At 34.4% G+C, this 14,252-nt stretch overlaps 1 protein-coding gene across 1 annotated transcript in view; it reads right to left on the bottom strand.

The window, feature by feature from the left end:
* Positions 1-13,263, bottom strand: part of LOC131928764 (integrin beta-1) — a gene marked incomplete at its 5' end in the record, with an annotated part of 28,849 nt that extends 15,586 nt beyond the window's left edge. Inside the window, 17 exon segments of the mRNA XM_059284882.1 lie at positions 371-457; positions 1,540-1,646; positions 2,483-2,625; positions 5,425-5,561; positions 6,528-6,686; positions 7,024-7,069; positions 7,458-7,543; positions 8,575-8,772; positions 9,066-9,143; positions 9,441-9,524; positions 9,680-9,766; positions 9,911-10,010; positions 11,086-11,182; positions 11,414-11,545; positions 11,664-11,748; positions 12,924-13,025; positions 13,172-13,263. Coding sequence (XP_059140865.1) covers positions 371-457; positions 1,540-1,646; positions 2,483-2,625; positions 5,425-5,561; positions 6,528-6,686; positions 7,024-7,069; positions 7,458-7,543; positions 8,575-8,772; positions 9,066-9,143; positions 9,441-9,524; positions 9,680-9,766; positions 9,911-10,010; positions 11,086-11,182; positions 11,414-11,545; positions 11,664-11,748; positions 12,924-13,025; positions 13,172-13,263 — 1,820 coding nt within the window.
* Between the last annotated feature and the right edge of the window lie 989 nt (positions 13,264-14,252).

The following is a 14,252-nucleotide window of genomic DNA, read 5'->3' as shown; positions in this document are numbered from 1 at the left end:
GGAAATAGTGAGTCAATGTTAATGTCACACAGACACACACTGTGTCCCCACACAACTGAAGGGAAATAGTGAGTCAATGTTAATGTCACACACACACTGTCCTAACACAACTGAAGGGAAATGTTGAGTCAATGTTAATGTCACACACACACACTGTGTCCCCACACAACTGAAGGGAAATAGTGAGTCAATGTTAAAGCTGCCACATGTCTAGGGCAGAAACCATATATCTATAGTGAATAAAATTTGCTGGGAGCAAATATATAACAATACAATCATTGCTTGTTTCAAGTAGTTCTTTAAAGCATTAAATAAAACAAACCACTGAATATTTCACTTGCAGTCAGACAGTTAAGATATGTGTACTTACAAAACAGTTTTCACAAAAAAGTCCAGTGTAGCCTTTTTTGCAATCACAGCCACCACAGACACAGTCTCCTGCATCACTGCACATTTTCTGGTACAATCAAATGGAAGTTTTTACATTGTTTTCTGGTACAATCAAATGGAAGTTTTTACATTGTTTTCTGGTACAATCAAATGGAAATTTTTACATTGTTTTCTGGTACAATCAAATGGAAGGTTTTACATTGTTTACTGGTACAATCAAATGGAAGTTTTTACATTGTTTACTGGTACAATCAAATGGAAGTTTTTACATTGTTTTCTGGTACAATCAAATGGAAGTTTTTACATTGTTTTCTGGTACAATCAAATGGAAGTTTTTACATTGTTTACTGGTACAATCAAATGGAAGTTTTTACATTGTTTTCTGATACAATCAAATGGAAATTTTTACATTGTTTACTGACAGAGACACCTACGTTGTTTACTGACAGAGACATCTACATTGTTTACTGACAGAGACACCTACATTGTTTACAAGACTGACAGTGACACCTACATTGTTTACAGGACTGATAGAGACACCTACATTGTTTACTGACAGAGACACCTACATTGTTTACTGACAGAGACACCTACATTGTTTACTGACAGAGACACCTACATTGTTTACAAGACTGACAGTGACACCTACATTGTTTACAGGACTGATAGAGACACCTACATTGTTTACTGACAGAGACACCTACATTGTTTACTGACAGTGACACCTACATTGTTTACAAGACTGACAGAGACACCTACATTGTTTACTAGACTGACAGAGACACCTACATTGTTTACAAGACTGACAGTGACACCTACATTGTTTACAAGACTGACAGAGACACCTACATTGTTTACAAGACTGACAGAGACACCTACATTGTTTACAAGACTGACAGAGACACCTACATTGTTTACAAGACTGACAGAGAAACCTACATTGTTTACAAGACTGACAGAGACACCTACATTGTTTACAAGACGGACAGAGACACCTACATTGTTTACAAGACTGACAGAGAAACCTACATTGTTTACAAGACTGACAGAGACACCTACATTGTTTACAAGACTGACAGAGACACCTACATTGTTTACAAGACTGACAGAGATACCTACATTGTTTACAAGACTGACAGAGAAACCTACATTGTTGAGCATACAGGTTTGGTTTGAGTTGGAACATCCACAGTTACTTCCTGAGAACTCTGGCTGACAAAGACACTGACCACAGACACATTTGCCACGGGAGGGTCCTGTAGGCAGAAATCTCACATTTGTTGTCCAATAAATAATTTTTAGATAACCAAAATTTTAAAATATGTGTCTATACAAAGTATGTGAACAGCTTAGGAAAATTGTGCATAACATTTCTTTGCAATTCAGTTTTTACAGTCACAGTAAACAAACCAAACTCCACATATTTCTGCGTTCGTGGGATTCCCCTAATAGTCCAAAATACTAAATTTTGACAACTTTGTATATAACATGTCATCATTGTTAATGTCTTTTTAGGGCAATTTCCATACTGGAATTGCGATTATTAATTCGTCATTTCTGGATGTGTGTCCGCAGCTTTACCGCAGCTTGTTCGGTCATAAAATTTTTAAAAAATATTACATTATACATAATACACTACAGTACTATATAGCAATATAGAGATAGATATATAAAATACCCCCTACATGTCCGCAAATTTTTTAAAATCTCGTTAATAAATATTTTTTCTATTTTGTTTTGAATTATTAAAACTACTTGTGTTGCATTATTTATTTGCTGAATATATGATTTATCTCGATTTAAAATTGTTATGGATAACATAAAGAAATTGCGCTTAAATTGTCACTACAGTTTATCAACTTGTTGGCAATTCCACCACACACCACTGATATTTTCCTAACAATCACAGTAACCACACCTACCTCCACATATAACAATCACAGTAACCACACCTACCTCCACATATAACAATCACAGTAACCACACCTACCTCCACATATAACAATCACAGTAACCACACCTACCTCCACATATAACAATCACAGTAACCACACCTACCTCCACATATAACAATCACAGTAACCACGCCTACCTCCACATATTTCTTTGTTATAAAGTTCACAGCCCTTGTCGTAACAATCACAGTAAGTCCCGCTGTAGTCATCATTACACTTGCAGACCTTACACTCACACTTGCCTTGTCCACTGCACTCGAGGGAGGAGTTGTCCCCTGGTCTGCCACACAATTTACATGCTCGTTAAAATTTAAAGAGTTCGTTACTGCCTGCAAGATCTTTTCTATATGCTTTTAATGTGGGATTCATCAGAAAAAAATTGTCATAGTTTAAGATGTTGCGTTTTTTAAAAATAATTCAAGTTAACTCAAACATATTTGATTTAAGGTTAGATTAAAGACTGAACTATGTGAAAAGTTGATAAAATCAGACGTACTTTATACAGGGTGAGTTTAAGGTTAGACTAAAGACTGAACTATCTGAAAGGTTGTTAAAATCAGACGTACTTTATACAGGGTGAGTTTAAGGTTAGATTAAAGACTGAACTATCTGAAAGGTTGATAAAATCAGACATACTTTATGCAGGGTGAGTTTAAGGTTAGATTAAAGACTGAACTATCTGAAAAGTTGATAAAATCAGACATACTTTATGCAGGGTGAGTTTAAGGTTAGATTAAAGACTGAACTATCTGAAAAGTTGATAAAATCAGACGTACTTTATGCAGGGTGAGCTTAAGGTTAGATTAAAGACTGAACTATCTGAAAGGTTGATAAAATCAGACATACTTTATGCAGGGTGAGTTTAAGGTTAGATTAAAGACTGAACTATCTGAAAAGTTGATAAAATCAGACATACTTTATGCAGGGTGAGTTTAAGGTTAGATTAAAGACTGAACTATCTGAAAAGTTGATAAAATCAGACATACTTTATGCAGGGTGAGTTTAAGGTTAGATTAAAGACTGAACTATCTGAAAAGTTGATAAAATCAGACATACTTTATGCAGGGTGAGTTTAAGGTTAGATTAAAGACTGAACTATCTGAAAGGTTGATAAAATCAGACATACTTTATGCAGGGTGAGTTTAAGGTTAGATTAAAGACTGAACTATCTGAAAAGTTGATAAAATCAGACATACTTTATGCAGGGTGAGTTTAAGGTTAGATTAAAGACTGAACTATCTGAAAAGTTGATAAAATCAGACATACTTTATGCAGGGTGAGTTTAAGGTTAGATTAAAGACTGAACTATCTGAAAAGTTGATAAAATCAGACATACTTTATGCAGGGTGAGTTTAAGGTTAGACTAAAGACTGAACTATCTGAAAGGTTGATAAAATCAGACGTACTTTATGCAGGGTGAGTTTAAGGTTAGATTAAAGACTGAACTATCTGAAAAGTTGATAAAATCAGACATACTTTATGCAGGGTGAGTTTAAGGTTAGATTAAAGACTGAACTATGTGAAAGGTTGATAAAATCAGACATACTTTATGCAGGGTGAGTTTAAGGTTAGATTAAAGACTGAACTATCTGAAAAGTTGATAAAATCAGACATACTTTATGCAGGGTGAGTTTAAGGTTAGATTAAAGACTGAACTATCTGAAAAGTTGATAAAATCAGACATACTTTATGCAGGGTGAGTTTAAGGTTAGATTAAAGACTGAACTATCTGAAAAGTTGATAAAATCAGACATACTTTATGCAGGGTGAGTTTAAGGTTAGATTAAAGACTGAACTATCTGAAAGGTTGATAAAATCAGACATACTTTATGCAGGGTGAGTTTAAGGTTAGATTAAAGACTGAACTATCTGAAAAGTTGATAAAATCAGACATACTTTATGCAGGGTGAGTTTAAGGTTAGATTAAAGACTGAACTATCTGAAAAGTTGATAAAATCAGACATACTTTATGCAGGGTGAGTTTAAGGTTAGATTAAAGACTGAACTATCTGAAAAGTTGATAAAATCAGACATACTTTATGCAGGGTGAGTTTAAGGTTAGACTAAAGACTGAACTATCTGAAAGGTTGATAAAATCAGACGTACTTTATGCAGGGTGAGTTTAAGGTTAGATTAAAGACTGAACTATCTGAAAAGTTGATAAAATCAGACATACTTTATGCAGGGTGAGTTTAAGGTTAGATTAAAGACTGAACTATGTGAAAGGTTGATAAAATCAGACATACTTTATGCAGGGTGAGTTTAAGGTTAGACTAAAGACTGAACTATCTGAAAGGTTGATAAAATCAGACGTACTTTATGCAGGGTGAGTTTAAGGTTAGATTAAAGACTGAACTATCTGAAAAGTTGATAAAATCAGACATACTTTATGCAGGGTGAGTTTAAGGTTAGATTAAAGACTGAACTATGTGAAAGGTTGATAAAATCAGACATACTTTATGCAGGGTGAGTTTAAGGTTAGATTAAAGACTGAACTATCTGAAAAGTTGATAAAATCAGACATACTTTATGCAGGGTGAGTTTAAGGTTAGATTAAAGACTGAACTATGTGAAAGGTTGATAAAATCAGACATACTTTATGCAGGGTGAGTTTAAGGTTAGATTAAAGACTGAACTATCTGAAAAGTTGATAAAATCAGACATACTTTATGCAGGGTGAGTTTAAGGTTAGATTAAAGACTGAACTATCTGAAAAGTTGATAAAATCAGACATACTTTATGCAGGGTGAGTTTAAGGTTAGATTAAAGACTGAACTATCTGAAAGGTTGATAAAATCAGACATACTTTATGCAGGGTGAGTTTAAGGTTAGATTAAAGACTGAACTATCTGAAAGGTTGATAAAATCAGACATACTTTATGCAGGGTGAGTTTAAGGTTAGATTAAAGACTGAACTATCTGAAAGGTTGATAAAATCAGACATACTTTATGCAGGGTGAGTTTAAGGTTAGATTAAAGACTGAACTATCTGAAAGGTTGATAAAATCAGACATACTTTATGCAGGGTGAGTTTAAGGTTAGACTGAACTATCTGAAAGGTTGATAAAATCAGACATACTTTATGCAGGGTGAGTTTTCCAGGATCAGCCCTTTCTGGTCACACTCACAAAATGCACCGAAGTAATCCTTGTGGCACTCACACATGCCACATTTTAAAGTGCCATTTCCATTACTGCAATCTTTACTGTTGTACTCCTAAATAGAGCAACAGCAGCAATATTACAAAATACATAGATCTAGTTTAGGTGTTACATTGCTCTTTTTCTAGCACTTGGAATATAACAGTAGACACCATCAAGTTAATGTCAATACTTTATTAGACATAGAGAATACAGCTCAAATAACATCTTCTCTCAAGACTTTATTAATAGTAAACTCACTGATATAAACTACACAGTAAACACAGACTAGACATTCAAGGGACATCACTAAGATATGTATATATAATACAAGGTGCTATTTTTTTTAACAGTTCTTGAACTTTGTTTTATCCTCTTGTTAACCCTCTTAAGACGTAGCTAAATTAGAGAGCCGGTGCTAAGAAGACAGAGCCTACTTTCAAGTTTTGCACTTGTATCACACAAAAAACTTGAAAAAAATAAACTAATTATTGAATGAGCTAATAGGATTTTGATGAATCTAATAAAAATCTCAACATATTTATATGTAAGCTTTCTGATTTGCATAATTTATGCACGAAAAAAATTTGACTGAACTAAATTACATTAATTTTTATAAAAACACATTTTCTCTCTCTGTAATGCTAATCTAAATAATCAACAAACATCTATTCAATAATCTGTACTAATTTACTGATTATTATTTCTACATTAGAATTTCTAAGTATATTTTGATGACTGGACTTTTGGACATAAGAAAATTTACGATAGGACTCACGGCACTAAAAACAATAGATAAAAAACAAAAAAATAAGTAAACTTTCAATGGAAGCTGCCATTGAAGTGCTAGATATGTACTAAAATAGTTAGCAATCTGATTGGCTGATATGTTACTAGAAAGCCAATTGTGCGGCTTCTACTATCACGGCTGACACCCAGCCGATAGATCGGCTGCGCGTCTTTTTGGTTATAAAACCGACGGCCGATAGATTGGCCCGGTCGTCCCAAGAAGGTTAAAAAAAAAAGAAAAAGAGTTACCTACCCAAGTTGAATTATCAGAGTCACATGGGCAATCACAAATGATGTCAATTTCCAGGATCATTTTGTCACTTTTCAAAGACTTTGGGTTAAATTCAATAAATTTTTTTTGACCTTTGACTTTAGGACATTGCGTAGCTTTGATGTGTACCTCAAATGTGATCTGTTAAAAAAAAATTATTATCAAATTAGCAATGAAGCACCTAGGGAACAAGAGGTAGTTTCCACTGATAAAACTGTATAAAATGCTGTTTAAATCTTACAGGAAAGTTATAACTTTAGAGCTTCATATTTCATTTGATGTTTTACAATTTAAAAATCAAACACATTTTGGGAAAAGAAATGGAAATGAAATTTTAAAATGCTTTTAATAATTTCTTTGTTAAATATCCACAAATTTAATCTTAGCATGCCAATAGTTGATTGATCAGAATATTTAGTGACTACAACCCACTGTAATATCAGACCAACAACAAAAAAGGATTTCAAATTTTCTTTACCTCATCGCCAATTTTAATGCCTTTACATTTGTTAAGATTCTCTGACCTGCAAAATATGGTATTGACACTTTTAAAATAGCAAAAATGACTATGTAACAGCAATAAATAATTGAATAATCCGTAGATTCTTTCTTAATCTATGAATATGTTGAACTGAAATATTGAAGTTTATAGAAACTTAAAGCAATGATAACAAATAATGTGTCAATGAAAGGTACATTTTTATTCTTTATCCAAATATATATTAAAACGTTACTTAGATTTTTTCAGCCTAGAATTAAAATATATTTATGATGAAAAAATGAAATAATGCAAATAGTTTTAAACATATATAGTTAATATTTGACAATTGCATTAGTATTGAAAGTAACTGTTGGCAAAATAAAACCTAAATCTTGATCTTTTAAAAAAAATATAAGCCTAAAAAAACTCACAGATCACATTTAGGACTTGTTGCCCTAACCTGGACATCAATACCTTCCACTGATGTGTGCATGATTTCTACTTCTGATAACATTTCCTGTTGAGGGAATGATATTTGTACTGGATATTTATATTTCATAAAAGCTGTAGTTTTGGAGTAATTCTATATTTTATAAAGAAGTAATTTTGTAGTAGTTCTATATTTTATAAAGCAGTATTTTTGTAGTAGGTCTATAGTTCATAAAAGTTAATTTCTGTACATTTGTACAATCTTGCCCAGTTTAATTTGAATGGGAGCAGTCAGTTTTTCTGACCACATTCTATAGAGATATAACATATCCTAACACAAGATTAATACTTTTTGCATATGTGAACCATAATGTCGCTGTACAGGACCAATGACCATGAAGATTAGGAAAAAGTGACCACAAGTGCAGAGGATAGGTTAGTGTAAACCAAAGCGGAAAAAAACTGACTAGGTCCTATCACTCTAAAGGTTAGCAGCACTATCACTAGGGTCAGTCCTCTATACTGATTCTAATCCTTATACGTTACTGTTACAACAGCCTTCAAATGATGGCATATTACACCACTCTTTAGCTTGCTGAAAGTCAAATTTGATTTCTAAAGTATAAATTTGGTGCTAAAGATGTCAATGGCAAGCATTTGGTCTCCCTTCAGATTTCTAAAGTCTTACTAGAGGACTTTGGACAGGACAGTTAAATATGCATGTATACTCTCCCCTGCTATTGGTCAACTGCTAACTGTCTAGACTATGGACAAATTATATGCTCTTTGTTGAAAGAGTTTAAGTTAATTTTAAGTCACCCATTAATGACATATAAATTCCATCCGTTTTATATCCTATCCCAAATATCAACCTAAGCAAGACCCCTTCTACAATGATGTCTCATATTTCCATCCATTTCCTTATATAACTATAATTTTAAGGAAATTAACAATTTTTAAATAACAAATACTAGTGGCATTTCTCTACCCCCCCCCCCCCCCCCCATATAGAACATCATTAATATAGTTTAAATCCCTTTTCCTGAAGTGCAGGACATTATTTATAGATGAGCTTTTAACAGTCAAGCCTGGGTTAATCTGTCAAGACAAACTGTTTACCTTGTATTTTTTTTCAATAATATCTTTGATGTTTTGGCTTGTTGGCCCGCCAGATTCATGTAAAATCTCCACTATTGAGTCAGGAATTCTCTCAGAAAAACTTTTAAAAAGTTTTTCCTGAGCTTCAGTGACAGCAAAAATGATGTGTACATCATTCTTGTTCACAATGTGGGATAGCTGACTCACAGATGGGTAGTCCTAGATGGGGAAAGTTGAATTAATTCATATTCTCATAGTACCTGTGTTATTTTATGACACATAAGAATAACATGGAAAAGTTGTATTTTGAATTTATATAAACAAAATATTTTAAACACTTGTATAACTTTAATGAGGAAAATATATAGATCTACCAATGTTAAATTATTAAAAAAAAATTCCATTAAACTTAAACAAATGAAAAAATATTTTAAAAATGCGTTAAAGATCATGCTAAAACTATAAATATTTTAATATGTGTTCAAGGTCAAGCCAATGGACATTCTCTTTACCTGCTCAAGTTCTTTTGAATATCTCTTTTGTGAATCCAAGTGACAATGGCCGTCATTTGGCAGGACAATGCCAGCTAGCTGGAACACACAATACACAAGCTGTCAGTGATGACAGATCATACACAAGCTATCTCTCAACAGTGAAGACAGATGTGATGACTAGTGTTAAACTGTCCAATTTTAGATAAATCTATTACATCTACTAACATATTTATTTTCTGCAACAAGTTATGGTCCAATTTTAGATAAATCTATTGCATCTACTAACACATTTATTTTGTGCAACAAGTTATGGTCCAATTTTAGATAAATCTATTGCATCTACTGACATATTAACAAACATTTATTTTGTGCAACAAGTGATGGTCCACGTACCCTGCCATCACCTGCTAAATGAAATCTATCATTTGATGCAAAAATCAACAATTTACGGCTCTTATTTCTCCACCCAATTTCTTGCTGAAAATAAAACATAAATCAAAATGTCAATTCTAACTGAAATTAAAACATGAGATCAAGTCAACAGTTAGATTCCAACTCTACTTTTAAAAATAGCTGACATGTTTAAAGGATGGATTTTACAGTTGCTTCAAGTACTTCATGAGCCATCTCACCTGGCATGCAACGGCTTGCAATATGGCATCTGTAGAACCTTCAGGGTGATCCAAGTTGCCAGTTAAGGAAGTGCTTTGTACTGCATTCTGGTAGAAAATAAAAATTAACAGCTATTTGGTTTCACTATTAATGCCTTTGATACATGCAACATCTCAATGTAAAATATTTGATATCAACACCTTTAATAACTCTCTTTAAATTGTTTGATATTGACACATTCAATAACTCACTGTAAATAGCTTGATATCATTAGTCATAGTCAGCAAATGTTTGAACTCAAATGGAGGAGCGCACTGACCCCTGCTTGTTCCAACACAGGGATTCTGCAACCTGTGCAAGTTGTAGTGGTGGTTCAATAAGTTAATTGATTGACATGACGATTAGACAAGATGTCAAGATGGGATGTCAAGATGGGATGACAAGATGAGATGACAAGATGAGATGACAAGATGAGATGACAAGATGAGATGACAAGATGAGATGACAAGATGGGATGACAAGATGAGATGACAAGATGAGATGACAAGATGAGATGACAAGATGAGATGACAAGATGGGATGACAAGATGAGATGACAAGATGGGATGACAAGATGAGATGACAAGATGAGATGACAAGATGAGATGACAAGATGAGATGACAAGATGAGATGACAAGATGGGATGACAAGATGGGATGACAAGATGAGATGACAAGATGGGATGACAAGATGAGATGACAAGATGGGATGACAAGATGAGATGACAAGATGAGATGACAAGATGAGATGACAAGATGAGATGACAAGATGGGATGACAAGATGAGATGACAAGATGAGATGACAAGATGAGATGACAAGATGGGATGACAAGATGAGATGACAAGATGGGATGACAAGATGAGATGACAAGATGGGATGACAAGATGAGATGACAAGATGAGATGACAAGATGAGATGACAAGATGAGATGACAAGATGAGATGACAAGATGGGATGACAAGATGGGATGACAAGATGAGATGACAAGATGGGATGACAAGATGAGATGACAAGATGAGATGACAAGATGAGATGACAAGATGAGATGACAAGATGGGATGACAAGATGAGATGACAAGATGGGATGACAAGATGGGATGTCAAGATGGGATGTCAAGATGGGATGACAAGATGAGATGACAAGATGAGATGACAAGATGAGATGACAAGATGAGATGACAAGATGGGATGACAACATAAGACATGGGACAAGTGAAGATGACAAGTCCTTAAAAACGGTCATTCTTTTAACCAGCTTGAAAAAAAAAAATTCTGCTTTTGCAGCGCAAGAGTTTACAAACACGTTAGAATTCTAAAACAAAAAAAATTTGATCAACATGAGTGGAACAATAAACACAAGAGCATAAATGTGCAGGAAATCTTACTTAAGCGGACTTGTGTCTGTGAAGGGAAGAATGACTTTATCTTGAAACACCCCATATCCCATGGTGAAGTTACTGGAGATATTTCTAATAGACAGCCCTGGCAACACAAATAGAAGCAACTTGAAGACACTTTAATCATTCTTTAATCTCAACGTGTCATTCCCCTTCTGCTATAATCATAACAGAGGGACAAAGCAAGCTTATTAAATCAACTTGGTTAGGTTAATAAAATATCTGGCCAACATTTATAACATTTGACCTGGCAGATTTGTTAAGCTGCACATTCAAACTAAACTGTAGTTAATAATCAGAGAGACTTTTTTTTTACCAATATTGTTTGCCAGTGTGCCCAGGGTTTGAATTTGCTTTTCCATACTGAGAGAGTTGTCAAAGAGAAAATACAAATCAACAGGGAAGTTATTGGCAGCCCTGAAGACCAATTGGATAACTCTGTCCTCTCCTGTAATGAAAACAGTTATAGATTAAAAGCAAAAAGCAATCAATAACTTTGGCAGTAAAAAATAAAGACATAAGTGTGTTAGCTGTTCAGCCTTCAACAAAAATAGAAATTGACTCACTAATTCTGGTAGTGAGAGCAACTTTTTGTGGCTGAATTTGGATGGCATCCCGATTGGTTGAGTTACTGTCTCGCACAGGTTCATTCTAAATTGGGGGAACAAAGAAAAACTATGCCATTAAATCTGACAGTGCCTAGTTATGGAGAAGTCTCTCCATCTTTAGCCAGCTATTGTTACTTTTATTAACCCTGAAAGCCCGCCAAGCCACGATTGTGGCTTTGCTGTTACATAACTTATAACGCGTAAAGCCATGTGGCGCGCGCTTTAAGGGTTAACCCACCACTCACATATGAATTTAAATTAGTTTTTTTTTCTAGGGAAAATATGTAGTCAAAATATTGTCTCAGTTTTAGTATTTATTCTTTAAAGTTGGTGTTTTGACTTTGTTTTAACATTAATAAAAAATTACTTTTGTTTTTCTTTAAAAAAATCAATTCTACCAGCAATTATTAGTTTTAAAATTTGATGTTCAGATTTATTTTTCATCTAAAATCTACAAGTGGTAAAAAATCCTTCATGTTAACAGTTTTAAAATTATCTGATGTGTTGTTGATTAAAATAATAACACACTCCAACTTACTTTGTATTTGATTTTCTTTATAATACTGTTTGTGTACTTTCGGGTGTGTTATAACTTGTTTCAATCAGTGTTTTTAGAACTTTTAGATTGAAGTCATATTTTCTAACGTACCTCCTCCCTATCATCACATATTATCACCAAATTCTGTTCCTCCTCTTAGGAGTGCCATGTCATTTATAGACCCCTATTCAATGATTTTATAACTTGTTTTGGTCATTGATTGTATATTCTGTTAGACAGTGACTAAAACACTTTTGTTAAAAGTAATAACAGTATACTCATACAATACATTTCATTTGAGTGTCATAAGCTTGATCATGCCTGCTGATTGGAGGGGGGGGGGGGGGGTTGTAAGGGATTGTGGTTAAGACATTACATCCACAAAGTGGGAGGTGGTTTGTGGATTACTGATTCCACTGTCTCTGTAGGGTATAAACTGCAAAGATGGGGGTGTCATGTTTGTGGGGTGGTATGTTTGTGGGGGTGTCATGTTTGTGTGTGTGTGTGTGGGGGGGGGGGGTGTCATGTTTGTGGGGTGGTATCTTTGTGGGGCTGTCATGTTCATTTTTGTGGTGGGGGGGGGGGGTCATGTTTGTGGAGGTGTCATGAGGTAGGGGTGGTATGTTACAAGCAAGTGAAGGCACAAAAGTTTGGTTAGAAAGAACATAAATAGATTTTACCTTAATAAATGATTGTGTAGTGATGGTTTTTTCAATAAACTGAGGGTCACATCCTGCATTCTCTAGGCGTGTCTCATGCTGACATCTTGAAGAACTAAAGTTCTATTGTATACATTTAAAGACATGTTACCTTTCATGATATCACTAAACTTCCAAGCTAACATTTTAAAAATTGATTTAATACTGTGACTTTGAAAAAAGAAAATAAATAAAAAAATACAATGTAGGCCTACTACATCAGATGATACCTTTTGTTTACACCAGGCACAGCTGTAGTCTTGGGCAATACACTCACTGCAGGTACGTCCAGAACAAATGTCTGCATACTGACTGCTGACAACTGGATAAGAAACAAAGTTTGGACATTTTTTTTACTGTTTAGTTTATGCTGGATAAATGAATACTGTATTAGAAGAAACAAGATATATTTTGGCAGCTTATGGAAGTATGTGTTATGTTTGTATGTATATAGTAGGTCTATAAAGGCTACATACAACGTAGAGATTTGTTTCTCTATCAACATACATCACACTAAGTTTGAAGTTCCAACATTGTTGGCAATTTTTTTATTTGGGGGGGGGGGGGGGGTCATCTGTAAATGATGTCAAAATTTTTAAGTAGATGTCCCATCTCCTCCTAACATGTGACTAAAGTTCAATCCCCCTCTTTACTGCAGTAGTGTGACGTAATTTATTGATAATCCTAAAGTTAAACTTGGGTTATATTTAAATTTAGTAATCTTCATGCATCGTAAAAAGTAGCCTACTCGATAACTTTAAACATTACCTACTTGACTGGATACATTTTAGCCAGCACCAAAAGGAATGAGCTGAAAACATTCCTGCCTACAACAGAACAACAAAATACAAATTCTTTCAAGTAAGATGGAAATAGAATTTGCCTGGCTCCGAATTGTCGTTTCAGCTTCCGTTTGGCCCTCATCCATAGATTTTCTATACTATGAGTATGGATGTCAGCATCATCCGGGTCAACAAAATGGCGCTCATGTACCCACCACTGATTGAGTGTAGATGCTATTCCAAATTGCTAATACTGTTGTAGGAGGCCCAACCATCAGAGATTATGTGATTTCCAGGGAGAATATGATTTACTATGAATAATGGGCTCCAGAGTTTGCAGCTGTCCAGTCCGTAACCTCTAACAAAAACACTTGCCTGATCCTCTTTCCACACCTCCGAAAACCCAGGTACCCTCATGCAGAGGCGTATCCAGGTTTTCGGTGTAGGGGGAGCGAAAATAGCAAAAAAGGGCGCCGAATTTGTAATATTTTCTATATAAGTATATATATATATATATATATATATATAT

This window comes from Physella acuta, unplaced genomic scaffold, assembly GCF_028476545.2.
Source record: "Physella acuta isolate Inbredline_101_S28 unplaced genomic scaffold, ASM2847654v3 ptg001542l, whole genome shotgun sequence".
Classification (NCBI taxonomy): domain Eukaryota; kingdom Metazoa; phylum Mollusca; class Gastropoda; family Physidae; genus Physella; species Physella acuta.
The sequence above is the reverse complement of the archived record's forward strand: the minus strand, read 5'-3'. Positions and strand labels throughout refer to the sequence as shown.